Genomic DNA, 13600 nt, shown 5'->3' with positions numbered 1-13600 from the left:
TGTAATAAGATAGAAAAGGAAAATAATTACTTGGAGAGGAAAGTTTAAATGATTATGGATTTGCATTAACTACCGAAGAGAAATTGTGTATACTCGGTATAATCCGAGAGGAGGTCGAATACACATATATAAATTTACTCACATATACGCATGGTGACGATCCGCTAGTTTTACTGATCAATTCTCTTCAAAAGTTAAAAGCGTACTGCAAGAAGAAACGTCTGAGCGAATATAAAAACGCGATAAACAATCTCAGGGTAGCCCTGGCAATGGGCAGAGCTATCGACATAAGGATCGGTAACGAACAAGTAGCCAATCACGAAGTAGGTGGTTATTCGTATGTTCGCACAGACCAAACAAACATGAATTTTAAATGCCATTGGTAGTCGACTTTGTATCCCGAATAAACAGGATGATACAAACATAAACAAGGCAATGATATCGCGTTTAATATTGTCGGAAAAAATGAGGGTTTTCCCATATTTTCCAACAAACATCATTAAAATACCGTTAACATAAATATTTACATATATTTATTATATGTCTTCTCTGTAACCAGTGAATTTACGCAAATTCTGTTTGTTCAATCGAATAATTTTAAAAAATGTGACGTTGATTTATTTGAAACTGATTTGTGTAAAAGTTGTAATTTCTTTCTTTTATTTCTATTCGTTATTCTATAAGATTCCAATTCTACGGAAGAAACAAATTTTGTTGTTTTGTTACTTTGCATTACAGTGCAATATATTTTTATTGTGGTTTCAAAACAATATTAGATTAAAAGTTGAATGTATAGTAAAAATCGCATATTTACATGGAAATGTTTATGGTACAGCAACGTTTTAGGTATCTTTCCAGCGACTTATTTCGATCGATGTTTGCGTTAGATGCGAGATCTATGCATGAATTAGGATGTATCGATAAAGCTGTTTAGAATTTTATACCCTCTAACACTAGAGAAACGACTGAAATATTCTAGGAATAATATGTATGTGTAGATTCGCTTGGACGTGTTAATAGAAAACATAGTAAAGATAGGCCCGTAATATTATTATTAGTCTACACTGATAGATTATGTATACCATGTTTTGAAATCGATCATCTAAGTAATTAAAGTACAAAATATCAGTTTTATATTTTATTACAAATCTGAGCAAATTAAATTATAAAGAAAGTAAAGCTTTTTTTCCCACATGTCCTTACTTTAATGAACGAGGAAAGGCTTAAAATAATCGATTTAGACCTGAAGTAACTTCAAATTTGTATGTTTGTTTGTTACATAAGGAAACAACATAATCGCTTGATAACATTTAAAAAGGAATATTATCAACAGTGACCCTGACCTACTTACTGATATCTCCTTTCTATCTCCCATCACGGAAATTAATATTACATATTTGTCATTTGATGAAACACATTATGAGTATATAAATACATATGATTCATGTACACATGCTGTCAAAGAATTCGTCTGGTTCAATGAAAAAAAAAAAAAATAAGTAATCCATAATAGGTATGTTTACCAAATTGTAAGCACTTTTCCTCCATAATCTACCTATACCTGCTCACACCTCCNTTTAAATTATTCCAAATCCATTTGTGTTACCTATGAACACTTACACTACGGGTACGCTATACAGCTTAGTAAGCACTACGCTAGAAACTGCTCAAAATTAGGTGAAACGCTGTGTTCGACAGACCGATCAATTCATAGTTGCAGTTTCAAGCGCAAATGTTCGAAGCTAGAAGAATTGCGCATGAGTAATAAAATAAACACTGAGATATCTGGGGAATCTTAAGTAGTAATAGAATCAAGCATACGAATTGGAAATGAAATATTTTTTCCAGCTTAACTACGTGAAATATAAAATGTACTGATATAATATATGATATTAAAATAATTACGCTTTATAAAATATTTTCGTCATCGTTACAATGAGAATATGTAACAAATTAAATTTATTTTTTAGTAATAGTCAGACTATTACATGTAAATTGGAATTCTATAGATTTTATAAATAACGAATAAGAGAAATCTATTTATTTAAGAGTACAGGTATACAATGTGTAGGATCAAATAATACGTACTAAATATTTTACAAAAATTATTTTGTAACTTATTTTATTCGCTATTTGTATATATTTATGAAAAAAACGTTTTAAATAGACGATACCAAAAATAGGAAGAGATATAATAAAAATGGCTTTACCTTATAAACTGTAGTACTGTTGCTGAGTGTTTGGTTGGAAATGATCCTAAATAGTATCTTCCACTTGTGGTTAGCTATAAAGAAAATTGCTGCATCTATATATCAGAAAAGATATAATCGATGAGATTATACACGAAACGCAAATGTATTGTATGTATATGGATTAATTTCAATTGGATTAATAGAAAGCTAAATAGTTTTTTTTTATTATTTAATTGCAATTTTACAATTTGTCCAGTGGGACATTAGGTAAAATGTTATATCTGAAATATACATAGCATATGGATGGTTACCCCCAGCGGGGTACCATCTTCGTGTTTGTTAGGTTATATCCTTTGTGATATCAGCTGGGTGTTTCCTTTTTAGTCTTCTTTCTATGCTTGTGTTGATCGTTTCCGCAGCCAGCCGGTTTGGGTGTGTTGTTATTCTTTCTCTGTACCTTTCCGCACATCTGGTAATCTCCTCCTTGACCGTTGGTATTGCCAGGTCCTTCCGAATATCCTCGTTTTTAACGTACCATGGGACGTTTACTATTGTTCTCCACTCACTCTTGCTCGGGCGACCGAGGTGGACGGACGCGTCTAGTCGATCGTGTGCTCCGGTGAAGTGTTCGAAAAGAAACAAAGTTAATAATGATAGAGAGGTGAAGTTTAAAAATGCAGCAGATATCAACAATAAAAATTACAACCAAAGGTGAAATGCACTATATAAGCAGGTCGGTAGACTCACCAAGCCTAAAACAACAACAGCAAAGCAACAACCTATTTTCCTTGTGAATATTCCTGTGTTTGTACATCAAGAAACTGGCGCAATAAAGATTAAACGGAAATTAAACTATGATTTAGAAGGTACGAGAGAAAGTTTCATATCATAGGAAATATTTTTGATTATGTATTAGATTGTCCGGAAAGTGTCTTTCCTTTTAAAACGACGCATCTTTATACAAACATGAAACCTAATCTGTCGAACGCTGTGATCTTCATATTGATAGAACAAAATGGATCATACGTAATTCGATAAAATAATATAAAACGGAAAATGTTGTGTATCCATTATTTCCTTATAAAACGAAAGAAACTTTTCGGACAACTTAATAAAAGCAATAAATATTAATAAAATCCCTTTCTCTCGCGTTTAAGTTATTAAAGGCATATGCAATATCTCTTTATATCATCTTTGTCTATAAATTTCTTTATGTAACTTATGTATTATATATATATGTCGGGTTCACGGGTTTATGATTAGGGTTGGGGTTAAGGACGTGAAACGAATCTTCGTTGTGATTAGACATTGTCGTTATGCAATAGAGAAGATATTGACTATTGCAAATATGATTGTTACAGATATCGACAAGTAACCGTGGTAATTAGATACTCGAGACGCTAGTGACAATGATTCTAGGTTCAATAACGAAACCGTGGTCGACGGGATAATAGATGTATGTTCTCACAAAATCTAAGTCCGACTCTTGGTTAACAAAACGTGAAATATTCACTGATCGTAAAGACGTTATTCTTTCTCGTCTATGAGATCGCACGAGAGAATGACTTTCCGTCGCGATGATGCCACAGAGGAAAACTATGATGGGGTGTGTCCAAGGACACGAGATCATCGGATTCATCGAGGAAAGCCTTCGTTCGGAAGGTGAGGGAAATTGACGTTGCTGTTAATTGGTCAATTTCCATATCGGTGGTTAGAAAAGGATGTTAGCCGCCCTTGAGAGAGAGAGAGTTGCTAGCGAAAGCGTCCTACGTGAGAAAAGAAGATTTCTCGTATCTTCCCGCAGTGGGTGGCAGATTTAAGGGCTGCTAAAACTAAGACTATTTGTCAGTTTGAAGAACCTCAACTCAATAAATTCTAAGATTTATAGCCGGTCCTTAGGCTAGCCGGAAATATACTGTAAAGATGTATCGACATCTGGCCATCATCTTGTCCAAAGAATGCGCGGTCTTTGTGTAGCGAGCCACGGGACAGAATCCGTTGGAGTGTACACTGACCCGTGCCGCTGCTATATTTTTTCAAAGAGAGCTATACGGTTACTCTATGCCTTTGTTTAGGTAAACGTTCATCCCTTGACCGCGACTACGTTTGGCGACTGATTGTCGCCTCGAGTCCAAGCTTATTATTACAAATCTCCAATAAATACAATCGGATTGAATGACAATTGTTTAATTACGGCTGTGGTAGAATCTAGATTACAATATTAAGAGATTTTCTCAAAGTTCCAAGGGAAGGCTCCGGTGTTCTTCCATCTCCGAGATATATATATATATATATACATATATATATACTGTTGACGAAGAAGTAAAATAATACAAATTTAAGGTGAATGCAATGCATTTATTGTGAGACAAGGTATTATTAGAATGCTTATAACTACGGAGCACATGAATAAATTATCACATTACTATGATATTACTATTACGGCACTACTTCTCTCAGAATTTGGGTTCGCTAACAAAACCACAGAACAATTGTAGATGAATATCATGACCTACTGCATCTTCCATAGTTTTTATGACATAATAATAGAATGGCCTATTAATTCTGAACTGCGTATTTACGCTGTCGCTGAACTTCATAATAGAGTCTCTTGAAACAGCTTCTACATCATCTGAAACAAAATTATGCCAAACATCATATTCAAATCTATGAATTGAATTATATATTAGTATGTTATAACATATTGATTAAAACAATATTACAAGGCCGTGATTCGTAAGGAGCAATAACAGAACAAAAGCAACGATGTGAAACATTTACACGTCCGCTACCGTCACACAAAAACACATATGTGATAGCACTTAGAACTGTCCAGGGCTCAGGACCCACTATCGCATATCTGTAACGGAACCTTATTCCATTTGCGTCTAAGTTATAAAGAACGTAACATGCGATGTTTGCGAAGTAACATTGTCTACGACCGTTGTCTAAGATCGCTTTGAACAGTAAATTTTCGATAAACTCCATGAAGAATTCCGATGTCATTTGCTGCATCTACGACCGACCGTGCGCGGTGCTAGGGACCAGTCGTCAGTTGAACGCCGCTGATGCCTTCAACTGTCCTCTTAAGCAGGGCCATGGTGCAAATGGGTTATCTAAATATTGATAATTTGAATGTGCAAAGCTACTTCTTCCTTGGACGATGATAATGATCATTAATATTATTAAATAATATTATATTAAATTCTTGAATGAATACTTTTTCTGGTTATGTTGATTTGTAAGAACGAAATGGAACTTTACATATACCAATTCCATGCCACAAAATCATTAGGTACAAATCACACAGCTTGGTGGAACTGTGATAATTCAATGAATGAATACTCTGTCTTTTTAGCATACTTTTTAATTCCTACTTAATTTTTTAAAAGTCCTCATAACGTAAATTATATACACATACCCCACATACACATACATGGTCGATTATTTAAAATAAAGTGAATATAAAATATAAAATACGTAAAAGTAAAATGTAAATAAAGCTAAATCTCATTAAGTAGGAAACCTCTGTAAGAGTATAAAACGCGATAAGGCAAAGCATTCATGATTTAAAAGTTTTTCGGCACTTACCTCGAAATCAGATTCGATCAAATGTCGATAGTATTATAATATTACAAAGAATCTTGTTCTGTCAAGTGTACAAATACGCATATGTATAATGTAAATACATAGTCAACAATGCATACAGATAGATAACTACATTCCAACTTATAAAGCAGCGAAATAAAAAAAATTAATCACAATGCAAGCGCATTGTAACTGGATACACATGCTCCTTCATGAAAATTAATCATGCTTTTAATTAATTTCAATCCTATCTGTGACAAAGTTGTAATGAAGATTTTTATTTTCATTCTCTTTTTTAGTTTCCTAAGTACATTATACCATCGTCTCATTGAAAATATGGTTAGATGTAGAATTAGCCTAAGTAGTGATGTAGAGACGGCTGAAAGTGATTCTGTAGCCACAAAACAAAAGCAGTATGAAAAAAATGAAAAAAAACTTTTTGTCATATTACATTATTTTTTGCATTCTTTCATACCTAATAGTTGCACAAAGTGATATTTTGATTAATTTAAATATAAACTGCATAATATAGAATGTTTAGTCACTTACCAGAATTACTACTGCTGACTGTATTTCCCTTTTCATCAACTTCAATGTATGCCTTTTGTATAACATTACTGAGATCCAAGTTACCATCAGCAATTCCAGAAAAATCAGCATGAGAACTAAATGCATCGGACAAACCCATCTACATAGAATAGGAATTGAAATATAAAAAATTGTTATCTATACATGTGTGGCGGATCGGTAACAACAGGACGCCGACAGGTAGAGGACGTCAACGCGGTCGTAAAACCTCCCGGACAACGAGTCTGTCAGTCTCGCTAGCGGACGAATGTGCGGGTTCACAATACAAATACCGCATCTAGCCAGACTCCCATTGCGTCTAAGGCAGCGAGTACCGGATCTGTCGGTACTTTTGCTTAAACCACCCCACAACCGAAATTCATTGTTTATTGTGAATAACATACACATGTAACAATGTGGTCAATTAAACGTTATCAAAAAAAGGGACTACCGGATTTAGACTTATCGACGGGCCCACCGGTAGTCCCGGGATGAAACGCGGCAAATTCAAAACCAACTGGCTCCGACGATGGAGGAGCGGGAGCAAAAATAAAAATTATGACGGATTCCCAATCCGCTATACATGAATTACACTTTAAATAAATATACCTCTGGTAAGATATCACCAAGGTCCAGAATACTTTCCACCTTGAACTTTGGTAAATATAATGTTATTATTTGCTTTTCTCCATTACTTAGAATGTTCGTTAAATTTATATTTCGTATGTATTCGTCTGAATTAATTCCTTTGTTTGGCAGAATTATGACCATACTCAATTCGTCAACCTAGAGAATTTAATTGCTTCTCTTTGTATTTCGAAGAGTTTTACAAGGAAGCACCTTCTTTTTATAAATTAGTGCTTTTTTTTCAAAACTTACCTTGTATGGTATTACAACGAATCTAGCATTTAAATCTGGAACGTTTCCATATTTGTATTTACCTTCTCTCTTCATTATAGAAGCAGATTTTGGTCCATCTTTAGTGTGAAATTGCATATCTTTCGTCAACTCAGGGTCGAACTTATCTTTCCATTGGCCTTTAAAATACATTGCATTGACAAGTACTAATCGAGTCCTGGCATTTAACTTACCTGTTTACAAAGGAATTGATAATAACATAAAATGACATAATGTGGTTAGAAATACTGAAGCTAGAATGCATTCAATTTAAATTTTGTATAGTATTTTCTTTACATCGTAATGAACAAAATAAATATATACAGACCGGCAGTTACAACCTCTTTAACGAGATGATTTGTATTTTCTTCGACCCAACTATTAATAATATCCGCAGTTTCCCTTTCTCGATCAAAGTTTACCTTTTGAAGAGAAGAGCGGAAGTAAACTTCTGTTAAATTTTTGTAACTTGGTTTCAAATTTAAACCTGATGCCATGAAGGCTTTATTTGCAACAGCCAGTTTATTGTCTTTAATACTCTACATTAAAATATGAAAAAAATATCATATAGCGCAAAATAATGCATTTGTTATTTTATATTAATAAATTTACAATTTGAACTATACATTAAAATAATAAAAGTAATTGGTTGAGAGAGATACCTACATTGAGATTATCAATAAGTGACTGATAACCAGATGTGACAAGACTCTCTGAAGTTGGCAGATGAAGTACATTTCTAAACTGGGCTTCTGTGTTTCCACGAGCTCCAAGAGAAATCATAGCAAGATCAATATTTATACCTACAGGGGACAATATAAGGTTGCCAGGAATAAATTCTTGCGCAGTCTGAAAACAATAAGTGCCTATTAATTGATTCATTTTCAATCATTTGGAGGATGAATAAGCATTTTATAAGCAGAATTTGGAATAAATTTTAAATTCCATATTTTACCTGGAAAAACGGAGAACTAAATTGATCTACACTCGACCAAACGGATCGCAGTGCTTCAACATCTTCCACTGCTTCTGACATTGTTATTAGTGCAAGAACCACCAACCCGAAACTTCTTACTACTAAAACAATATAGTAAAAAATTGTTATTAAAAACTGGCAAAGTAGATTGTATTGTAAATCTTAATAATAAATCTCTTGTGATGTAAGGTTTGACGATTGTGCAAAATGGGTTTCCGCTTTCTTTAAAAGCGTCTGGTGCACAGCTAGTTCGATTCCTCATTACCACACTCTTGCTTTCAAAAAGAACTTCTCAAATATCATTGCAATTCCTGGGTAATTCCGAGTCATACGAAGGTGTTTAAAGCATCGGCAAAGAGTATAGCAAATATTTCTTTCGGAATGATTTCTCTATTACCACATAGTCATGTTTTAGGTATTTTAAAGCAAAAGGGTAGAACAGTTTTGGAAGAACAAACTCATTCCGATGGTCAACGTGCAAGTTTCAGAGAACTGAAAATATCAAGTTAGAGTGTTACTTGAATGTATAGTGTGTGCAGTGCGTGTGGATACTGGTATCCAGAACAATCACGGTACGTCTGTAATTTTACTGTGGTCATTCACGAAGGCAAAGGATTCGAAGGAGGAAAAGATAATCTTCCCACTTGCAATTACGATATGGTAGTTTTCGATATGTCCTTATGGATTTCCACGAGTAAATTGGCTTAATGTTTAATCCACCATTTCTTCCCTTCCGCGATTTGTACAAGCTAAGCTGCAGCCCGTGTATCGTTCGAATTGAGGATCACTGTGCGCGCCGCTGCTTAGGCTGACCACCTTTCTTCCGCGTAAGTAGGCTTGCTCACTTGCAAGGATATATTGACCGATTTTTAATTGACGATAACTAAAAAACAAAGCCGAAAGCGACATTTTTTCTTGATTTTCGACGTCAAGCATCATCCCTCAAATATTCGGAAACCTTTAGGGGGACACCCTGTGTATAGCTTTTACGCAGTGAAATGTGTAACATGCATCGAACAAATATATGTATAAAAAGCAATAAGTTTTTGTTTAATATCTTTAAGAAGTATGCTACAAAAGAAATAAACTGGTAAACGAATAAACATTATTATTTTATTATTATTATTTAGAATTATTATTTAGAAGTATTATTGCACTGTAAAAATGTTAAGGCTAAGAAGTCGAGGAAATCATCAGTCTAGTCTTCAGACTCAAAGACAATATTTCAGTCCTAATGAAGAAATCCCGAAAGTAACAACAAGGTATCCTTTTGAAGTACGTATTTTTGAAACACAATAAACTCGTTTGCTTGTTGTAATAACATCCGTTGATGTGAATATAAAAATCACGAAGATTGAAGATACAAAAGGAAAATAATTACTTGGAGAGGAAGGTTTAAATGATTTATTAATGGATTTGCATTAACTAGAAATTGTGTATACCCGGTATAATCCGAGTTAACGGCATAACTAAAATCGGTATAATAAAGAGATTCGTGATATTCTGCATTGTCAAATACAGATATATAAATTTACTCACATATACGCATGGTGGCGACCGGCACGTTTTACTGGTTAATTCTCTTCAAAAGTTAAACGCAGACTGCAAGAAGAAACGTCTGGACGAATATAAATACGCGATAAACAATCTCAGGGTAGCCCTGGTAGTGGACAGAGCGATCCTACCAAGGGTCGGTGACGTACGAATAACCAATCACGAAATACGCATTCGATTGTCAGTATGATCGTACAGATTAAACAAACATGAACTTGAAATCCCATTGGTATTCGACTCTATATGACAAACTGGATGATACAAACAAGGCAATGATGTCGTAACTGATATTATGGAAAAAAATCTAGGTTTCTCGATATTTTCCAACTAACATCATTAAATTACTGTTAACATTATTATTTACATATGCGTACATATGAATAATATGCATGTGTAGATTCTCCTAGGCGTATTAGTAAAAAATAACTAAAGATGGGCACGAAATATTGTTATTGGTCTACAGTGATTGATTCTGAATAGCGTATGTCGAAATTGATCATTTAGGTAATTAAAGTACAAAATATTAGTTTTGTATTTTATTACAAATCTAAGCAAATTAAATTGTAGAGAGAGAGGAGAACTTTTTTTTACCGCATGTCCTTACTTTAATGAACGAGGAAAGGCTTAAAATTATCAATTTAAATCTAAAAAATACTTGACTTACGCATTTATCACTAGTAACACTGCAGATTTGTAAGCTTTCTTGTTACGTAAGGAGACAACATAATCGTTTGATAACAATATTTTAAAAGGAACATTATCTGAAGTGTTCATAAAATGAAGGAAATATCTTAATAAGAAAAAGTGACCTTGACTTCTTTAATGATATCTCCTTTTTATCTCTCATTACGGTAAAAAGTATTTGTCATTTCGCGAAACATGTTAGAACACACACATACATCACATCATATCACATATATGTCGGAGATGAAAGGACATCGGGGCCTTTGTTTTGGAATTTTTGGGAAGATCCCCAATACTTTAGTCCAGACTATTTATTATAGCTGTACTTAAATAATGAAACTTAGAAGTAGTTGTTATGATTCAATCCGATTATATTTACCCGAGATTTGAGACGGTGGGCTTGGGTTGGAGGTAGCACAATTGGTCGTTGAACGTATCCACGGTCACGGGAGGGATCTGTAATAACAGAGGTATGGAATAATTATATAGCTCTCCTTAAAAACAAAGATTGACCCGAGAGGTGGAGAGAGCACTATATAAGGGCAGTTCCATTTGGACTGGGGAGAGTTTTATTGAGAGAGGTACTACTTGTACGTGGAGTCACATCGGGATCGTGTATCTCTTCGGATTCGTCATCCCGTTGGCCGTGGACTCGTTATCGAACTTAAATTCATTGTCATCGACATCTCGTTTGTCCGATTGCCGCTATTTCCTGTAACCTCTTGTAATCATCACATCGGTACCAATAACGATCAGCTAGAATACATAACCACGATGGTCAATACGAGTGAAGATTCGTCGAACGCCCAAAATTCCAACGCAAACCCGACATATATATATGATTCATGTACACATGCTGTCAAAAAATTCATCTGACTCAATGAAATAAAAACATAAGTAATCCATAATAGGTGTTTCGTCGACCATTCGCGGAGAGACGCGATCGCGAGAAGGCACGTCAACGGGAGTCGTAAATTCCCGTTACGANTTAAATAATCGACGCCACGAAATGATCGATCCCCTGATTTCTGTTACGACAATAGGGGTGGTTCAACTGAATTTACACTGAATTAGCAGGTATAGAATAGTGTTTATTCCAACAACTTTATATAGAGAACTAGTTACACTGATGCGTATATATAAGTGAAATAAATGACTGATTTAAGGTATGAAACTCGGTAGAACTGGTGATGACTGCTTGAGCACTCGCTCGAGAGTGCTGGACTGCCCTTAAGGTGTCTCGGAGGAAAGCTTGGTGTGGGTGTGCCCTTTGACCGATGAACGCGGATTCGTTGTTCACACTTTTCGTCCAGGAAGTGAGAGTAACGATCCGCGATGCTGATTGGTTATGACCCATTCTGATGAACAGGATATGCAGAAATCTCCCACCAACGTAGAGCGGGTGGACTTTGTTCCTGACGAAAGAAACAGCCTTTTCCGATGGACATGTGTTAGCTTTTCCCATCTGGTGACTGTCCGCTTTCTCCGTGATTCTTAAGAGCGCCTAATAAACTCAAGGACTTTTCCAAGACCCAGCCATAAACTGAAAATACTTCTAGAATTAGAGAATTCTCCAGACATGCACTTTGACTGGCAAACATGTGTGGAAACAATGAAGCTGAAAGTCAACGTCTTATGGTGGGTCCGTGGGTCTATTGAGAATCGGGAAGACTGTAGGTTGGGTGTTGGCTGCCAGGTAGCGAGGGCTGGCGTGCAGATGTCCCGCGCGACGTAACAATAGGTATAATTATTAAATTATTGCGTTGCACAGATGGGAAATTTCTCGCGTAATTTATCGCACTTGTTGACATCATTTTTAAACTACTGCAAATACATTCACTTCACATGTGCACGCTTATACTACGGATACAGCGTATCCGTACTGCTATACAGCGTAGTAAGCACTATGCTAGAAACTTCTCAGAATTAGATGAAACGCAGTGTTCGACAGACCGATTAATTCATAGTTGCAGTTGCAAGGGTAAATCCTTCAAGTTAGAAGAATTGCGCCTAAGTAATAAAATAAACGCTGGGAAATCTGACGAACCTTAAGTAAAAAATTATACTTTTTCTATGCATACTACTTTTATGTTTCAATCAAATTATAGAAAATTGTCATGCAAATCACTGTATAAAAATAATTCCTACTGAACGTTATTATGTAAATCAAATTGTTTAAAAATTCTATTATCTTTAATTATATATATATTTAATTATGTAAAATTTGCTACAATTTTATTAGTTTATACAATTAAATTACATGATACCTCCAATTCATTTGAATTGTTAATTTGTGTCAAACATTCGGTTCACTGACATGACCTGTACATAACAATACATCTGCAACAGCTTCAGATTCTTACTTGTAATGTTGAACGATGTCGAAGGTAAATGGGCTCATCGCTGTACAAAAATTGCAAAATAAATTATACATACAGGACAATGCATTAAAAATATAACGGAAAACTATGTTAATAAGAAATACCGGAGTAAGTTTAGTATAATTGTTAAAACAAGTACGTTCAGTTCGAAATACAAAATTACAAAAAGTATTTATTTTTTATTTCCACACCTTTGCAGTAAATGACATTTTTGGTAACAATCCTACATGAAGCGTATGTTTATCCTTATATAATGTTACATCTGATTAAGGTATCAGAATATTTATGTTGAGTAACATATTTGATGAACATAACCTTAATAATTAACGATAATTAACTCATCCATCCAATTGACTTCGATGATTTGAATGTGTTGTCGGATACACGATTCTGAATAACTTTTTCTTATACATATAACCGCTGCTCGGTCTTATATTCCGAGATATTCACAAAAATTTAGGTATCACTAGAATGAATCCTGCCTATAACTATTGCGTCCGTTTTAGCGTATAAAAAGACATCCACCTCAAATCTAAATTTTATTTTTTTTATTTATAGCTTGTATAGGTTTCGATTAGGTGACATTTAATCCATTCCCTGTGAGGGGATCGTCGATAAACCAATACCAGTGCATATGCTATAACGGTCGTGCAATTATAGGCGAAATTCATCAAAGTGATACTGACAGATTTTTGCTAATATTCCGGAAACTAAAACTGAGCTGCGTTTATATGTATAAGAAAAAGTTGTTCAAAATGTTG

At 34.6% G+C, this 13600-nt stretch overlaps 2 protein-coding genes across 3 annotated transcripts in view; both read right to left on the bottom strand.

Moving 5' to 3' along the window:
• LOC122572632 (serine protease inhibitor 3/4-like) overlaps positions 1 to 301 on the bottom strand; it is a 5293-nt gene extending 4992 nt beyond the window's left edge. Inside the window, exon 1 of the mRNA XM_043737835.1 lies at positions 143 to 301. Coding sequence (XP_043593770.1) covers positions 143 to 152 — 10 coding nt within the window. The 5' untranslated portion in view covers positions 153 to 301. The remainder of the gene's footprint in view (positions 1 to 142) is intronic.
• A 4228-nt stretch (positions 302 to 4529) lies between these two features.
• Positions 4530 to 9910, bottom strand: LOC122572635 (antichymotrypsin-2-like). 2 transcript variants are annotated; one of them, XM_043737857.1, is made up of 8 exons: positions 9760 to 9910; positions 8200 to 8321; positions 7911 to 8093; positions 7573 to 7783; positions 7227 to 7438; positions 6957 to 7133; positions 6330 to 6468; positions 4530 to 4824 (listed from the first exon to the last, which is right to left on the bottom strand). In XM_043737857.1, exons 1-8 carry the CDS (start codon positions 9767 to 9769, stop codon positions 4649 to 4651), a joined length of 1230 nt encoding a protein of 409 aa, XP_043593792.1. In that variant the 5' UTR covers positions 9770 to 9910; the 3' UTR covers positions 4530 to 4648. The 2 variants fall into 2 exon arrangements, with proteins under 2 accessions (XP_043593792.1, XP_043593793.1); XM_043737858.1 differs by having other exon boundaries at positions 8200 to 8318; positions 9760 to 9906.
• Positions 9911 to 13600: the final 3690 nt, after the last annotated feature.

This window comes from Bombus pyrosoma, linkage group LG11 (genome assembly GCF_014825855.1).
Source record: "Bombus pyrosoma isolate SC7728 linkage group LG11, ASM1482585v1, whole genome shotgun sequence".
Taxonomy (NCBI): Eukaryota; Metazoa; Arthropoda; class Insecta; order Hymenoptera; family Apidae; genus Bombus; species Bombus pyrosoma.
The sequence above is the reverse complement of the archived record's forward strand: the minus strand, read 5'-3'. Positions and strand labels throughout refer to the sequence as shown.